At 38.5% G+C, this 5,656-nt stretch overlaps 1 protein-coding gene across 1 annotated transcript; it reads left to right on the top strand.

The window, feature by feature from the left end:
* Window positions 1-490: 490 nt before the first annotated feature.
* Window positions 491-4,932, top strand: UTP11L (UTP11-like, U3 small nucleolar ribonucleoprotein (yeast); the record flags this gene model as incomplete). Its single annotated transcript, XM_009705013.1, has 6 exons — window positions 491-593; window positions 984-1,097; window positions 1,781-1,874; window positions 2,186-2,316; window positions 3,904-4,014; window positions 4,643-4,932. Coding segments are annotated over 6 exons (637 nt in total), but the record flags the coding sequence as incomplete, so codon positions are not given.
* Window positions 4,933-5,656: the final 724 nt, after the last annotated feature.

A 5,656-nucleotide genomic window follows, 5' to 3' on the forward strand; every position in this document is an offset into this window, starting at 1 on the left:
GAGCGGTTTCTGCACCGCAGTGTCACAGGTTGCAGAGACCACGTGAAGAACCAGTGTTGTTGGTTGCGCAAGAACTGGTGTACCTCAATCCATCTAGCAGGCACTTTCGTACAAACAAGTGCAACATGCATGGACAGTTAAACATCAGAGGGAAAGGGAATGTGGCTTTAACGGCTGATTCTGTAAAAGATCAGCTCAGTAAGCTGATCAGCTCAGTAAGCAGCTCAGTAAGCTTTGCAGAATGGATTCATGTCTTTCCATTGCTCCTCTAACAGTTAGTGTTGGACACTATTAATTTCCCGCTTTGTTAAGGAATAAACTGTAAAGCTAAAGTCATTTGTTGGTGTCCAGCTCTATATGTGGAGCCTCGTCTGCCATATCAAAGCTCTGAGCATCACTTTGAGGGACTCAGCATCTCATCAGGGAGTGTGGACAGGGAGAAACTGCCGAACAACTTCTGATTGTTTTGTTTTGTTTTGTTTTTTTCCAGTGACTATCACAGGAAACAGAATGCCCTCAGAGCACTTCAAAAGAAAGCTCTGGACAAGAATCCTGATGAGTTCTACTTTAAAATGATACGTGCAGAGCTCCAGGTAAGAAACTAAATTGCATTCAAGCAGGGTTACACTCTGTTGCTCCAAGTAACATTTTTTTCTACCTTGTTTTGTTTTAAATTTATGAATTAGTAAATAAATTAGCAGACTTGGTGTGGTGCCTATGGAGAGCTTTGAAGAAAATGAGGGGCAAAGGACAAAAAGGTTCTTGTTCTTTTGCTTTTGTTGTTTGGATCCATAGTACGCTATAGCTGAAATGATATCTGTCTGTAAGTGCTATGTTCCGTCTGGCTTTAGGATGGAGTTCATGTAATAAGAAAATGAGAGGCAAAGGACAAAAAGGTTCTTTTGCTTTTGTTGTTTGGATCCATAGTACGCTATAGCTGAAATGATATCTGTCTGTAAGTGCTATGTTCCGTCTGGCTTTAGGATGGAGTTCATGTAATAAAGCAGCCAAAGGATGAAGTGACCCCCGAACAGGTGAAATTGATGAGGACACAGGATATTAAATATGTGGAAATGAAAAGAGTGGCAGAAGCCAAGGTAATATTTCACTTTTTTAGTGTTTTCCAGTTTGCTTAGAATTGTTCTTTTTATTGCGGTTTTCTTGTTCTTGGTTATTGTGTTTATGTTTAGTTAAATCCACTTTGTGTAATGCTGGAAATGATAGATGGAAATGTCAGTGGTGCTCTGTATATAGAACATAAAAGTATACTGAATAATAAAACTATACTATGCATTATTATAAAACGTGGCAATTTCTTATGTAAATTTCAGACATTAAAAATATACTCTTGCTTCTCATATTTATAAAGAATTGAAGATTGTTGTTACTGAAATGGGTTGTTTCAGTATGGTAGGCAGGCAATCAACAGAAATATGACCCACACACCCTCACTGTAGGGGAAAAAAAATAAAGAACATTTTCCTTCATACTTTTGCTAGTGATTTCATGGTAATCATTCCTACTCTGTCTGTTGTACAGATAACTTACTGTTTGGAAAATTGATTTGTACCTATTTGGAGAAATTACTGTTAACCTCTACTTGAAAAGGTTATGAAGACATGACATAAATATAGACTAGATGTATTTTCAAAGATTAAAAAGAAAGGAGGAGTTCAGATGCTTGTGTGCTTGAGAAACAAACAGAAATTTACTTCAGGGAGACAGCATCCACCTTGTTACGGATGTTCGGCAGAACAGATTTAACTTTTCTTTCGCGCAGAAAATCGAGCGGCTGAAGTCGGAGCTCCATCTGCTGGATGCTGAGGGGAAGAATCCCAACAGGCACGTGTTCTTTTTTGATACCAAAAAAGAAGGTAAGATTTAAAGAGGTTCGGTGAGAAAACTTGTTCTGTGATGTTCTCTTGTAGGCTCTTTAAAACAGTGTAGTACTTTCTTTATGCTCTTATCATAAAAAAAGATACTTTTTTTTTTCCCCCCCCAGGAATAATAATACAGGTGCTTTAGAAATCTCTTTTGATTACTAGATAAGACCTCAACTCTGCAGGAGCTATGTTGCTGGGGCTTCCATCACTGGCTGTACTTAAGCTACATGTTTGGAAGGTTTTCTGAGCATTAGTCAAAGAAGTCCATGTGAGTTTATTCCTAAATTTCTTCTTATTTATAGTTCAGGAGTTTGATATTGCAACTCATCTGGATACTGTTCCAGAGCTTGTAGACAGAGTGTACAACCGACCGACCATTGCAACATTGCAGAAAGAGACACTGAAAGGAGCTACTGATCCTGCCCACTTAAAGGTACTGCCACTATTTGTATTACCATTTTCTTAATGTTTTACATCTTTTATATCATAAGCACTAAAGAGGATTCATTGGACCGTTGTGGAGGAGAACAAAGTTGTTCTATTGTCTTAAAACTTTTATTGGTGACACAGAGCTGTAGTGGATGTCACTTAATCATCAAGTGCCTGGAGCCTACCGTCACATTTTCTACTGGATTGACATGGAGAACTTGTTCAGTTGTATCCTTGTCCTCTTATAAATCAAGAGTTGTGATGTATGGGCCAGAACGGAATGGTATAGATCTGATTAGGCAGTTTCCTTGGTAAAATTGATATACTTCTTCTCCGTTACATGACATACACCTATGTGAATATCTTTTCATTAGATTGCTGCAGTTTTAAGTCTGATTTTTGCAGCATCCACTGTTAAGTCTCCCCTCACACCTCCCCCAAAAGCCTTGCACCCCTGAATAGGGATACGAAGCAGCTTATTCTAACATAGATGTATCTGTTGTTGGGTTTCTGATCTTACGGTATTTTTCAGTTAGGTTCCAAGCCTGAAGTGGCTTGGGATTCAGGATTTGTCTCCCCCATCTCTTCTTAAAGACATTTAAGCTATAGTCTCACTTCTTGGCTTTCCTAATTCAAAGTGTTTCATGATTCTTCAGGATGAATTGTTTACACCATCAACTTTGATTCTGATGTTTTAATATCACAGCACTTCTGTCCTAGAAGTAGCTACACTCAGCTTTAACACTGTAAATACCATTTAATTAGTTCAGATATATTAGGCAGTCCTATAAGCTTGGGTTGGTATGTGTAAGGTAAAAATAAAAGGTCTAAAATTGCCAATTGGTAAATTTGTAACCTGTTTTTTTCTGAATCAGATGTCAGATAACAAACACCCTGTGGTCCCTTTCTTCTTGCCAGCTTTCTTAGTTTGGCTTGTCAGTAAAGCAGTTGGACAAGTTATAGACTGACAAGTTTTCTCCCCTAAATATCTGAGTCATATTTTAAGCATGTTGGGATCTGTTCTCCTTAATTTAATTACTTAAATCACACCTGCAGTAATACAATTTTTGTGCTGGGAAAGCCAGCCATTCTTAGTAGGTAAACGTGACCAAACAAGTTGCATTTTGAGACCTCTGCACAATTTCTAAGCACTTCAGGAACTGGTCTCTGGTCTTTCTTCGCTCCTCCCACCCCCCGGATAAACTGGGTTTTCGTTAGGGAGTTAAATGGTCTCTTGCACTCAACATTGAAATTCAGAGGATTTAGAAAAATGAAATTCCAGACACTTTCTGAACAAGGTTACACAGCATCTAAACTAGGTTAGAAGAGTTTTAGTTTTTTATGTTTGGATTTAGGAGATTAAAACAAGAACAAAGAATTAAATCCTAACTAGAAAACCTCTAGGATGAAAATCAAGATGGTAAAATGATTCTCTGGAATTCAGCCACAGAATTGAAGCAGTATTCTTTAATATGATTTAAAAATCTAAAAAAATGTATGTGAGGTCCAAGTGTCTCAGAATAGGTCAGTTATAGACCATAGTGTCTTGTTCCTCTCTCTTATAAAATGGCTTTTTTTTTTTTTCCTCTAGAAATTAGCCCAGCAAAGGAAGAATCAGTATGACCTCCTGAAGCAGCGCATTGAAAGAGAAAAGGCCATGTTCGTTATTGCACAGAAAATCCAGACACGTAAAGATCTTTTGGTGAGGGATTCAGTTCTGGTTCTTTGAATCTGTTTTGTTATGGTCATTAGGTTTAGTTTCATATGTATCTGTTTCTTCACTCTGATTTGTATACTGACACTTCCAGATAACTCCTAAAGATAAGTAATCCTCTTTTAGCATGGAAAAAGCAAGGAGATGAAGCATTCCATTTGTGCCATGTCTAGTAAATTTTATCTGCTACTCCAGTCTTACCATGTCAGCAAGGACAAAGACTCAACTTTGAAATGGTGCTCACAAGTCTTTTTAGAAAGACTGTTGCCATTTCTCAAGTACTAAATTAATACTTTCAAGTAGCAGAGGCAAGGAACTATTTCTGTAGGTTATGAGAAGATCTTAAAAATCCCAGTGACCAAAAAAAATGGCTTGTCTTAATGGGACTCACCATTCACTGTTTTGTGAACAAAACAGATTGTGCCTGACAACCTAAAGGCAGAAAAAGCAGACAGAAATATAATTCCCACCTAAACAGTGGAAAATGACCATTTTTCACTAATGCCTTGTCAGTCTCAGACAGGGGCTTTATATGAGGTGGGTTGGGGTTGGTTTGTTTTTTTTTTTTTCCTTCTTACATACTGGCAAACATTTTTTTTCTTGTTGTTTTTTCCAGGACAAAACTCATAAAGTAAAGGTGAAGAAAGAGACAACAAATGGTCCAGCTATTTACAAATTCAAATTTCAGCGGAAACGTTAGCCATTCCATTAAATAATTGTTACTGACTTTGCTTAGAAAGAGGATCCTCCTTATGAAGGAGGACTGATACACAGCATCAGTTTGTTTTTTCACTGCAGCCTGGCACTTTGTTGAAACAAATGACTGTGGGCCTGTGGTAGCCGTAAATATATTGTATCTAATGAATTGATGAATAAATCAGAGAGTTTGTTCTCTTGGTATTTACAGTGGGAAGCCACAAGAGGTGCCTGAATGTCCTAGTAATACCCACCATAAACAATCCTTGAATAGTCAAGGTCAAAATTAGACTAGGAGGTGGTTTGCACACCGCACACTGATGGAAAAGGTGCTCTGGGAGTGTTAGGTTCAGCTCTGTAGCTGGTGACCATGACATGTCCGAAACCACAAGGGATTTCAGGTCAGCTTTTTTAGCTATCTTTTCAAGCAGGTCAAAGTTCAATTATTATCTTTCTAATCATGCCCCACCCCCAAATCCCTCTAATTTTCCCCATTCTTTATCTGCACAAAGTATTTCACTTTAAAACATAAGAAGTGAAAGGCATTGCTGAGAGGGCAGATTGCTAAATTCAGGCCCCATATTAGCCAAAGCCTATTCTGGAATGGTGCTAGAAGTGGGGAATTGTTCCCTCCACTGTACAGAAAGGAAAAAAACTCGACCTTTATGTGTAGTTTCCACAGCTGAGGAGCTGTTGGTGGTTATTCTGTCTTCTGCCATACAATGGGGCCGTGCCTGTGCCATGCCAAATTTCCAGTGTTGCCTACCGAGTTTGAACAGAGGTGATACTGAAATTCACGTACAGGGAGAGACAATACAGAAGCCACCTGTGGGACAAAAGTTTATCCTCTTTGTTTGTATTACGCTTGTTGTAATGCCGGTAGTTGGAAGGGGGGGTTTCAACCGAGAACAGTGAAGACACATGCTTGAGCGTC

Source organism: Cariama cristata, unplaced genomic scaffold, assembly GCF_000690535.1.
Source record: "Cariama cristata isolate BGI_N322 unplaced genomic scaffold, ASM69053v1 scaffold37297, whole genome shotgun sequence".
Classification (NCBI taxonomy): domain Eukaryota; kingdom Metazoa; phylum Chordata; class Aves; order Cariamiformes; family Cariamidae; genus Cariama; species Cariama cristata.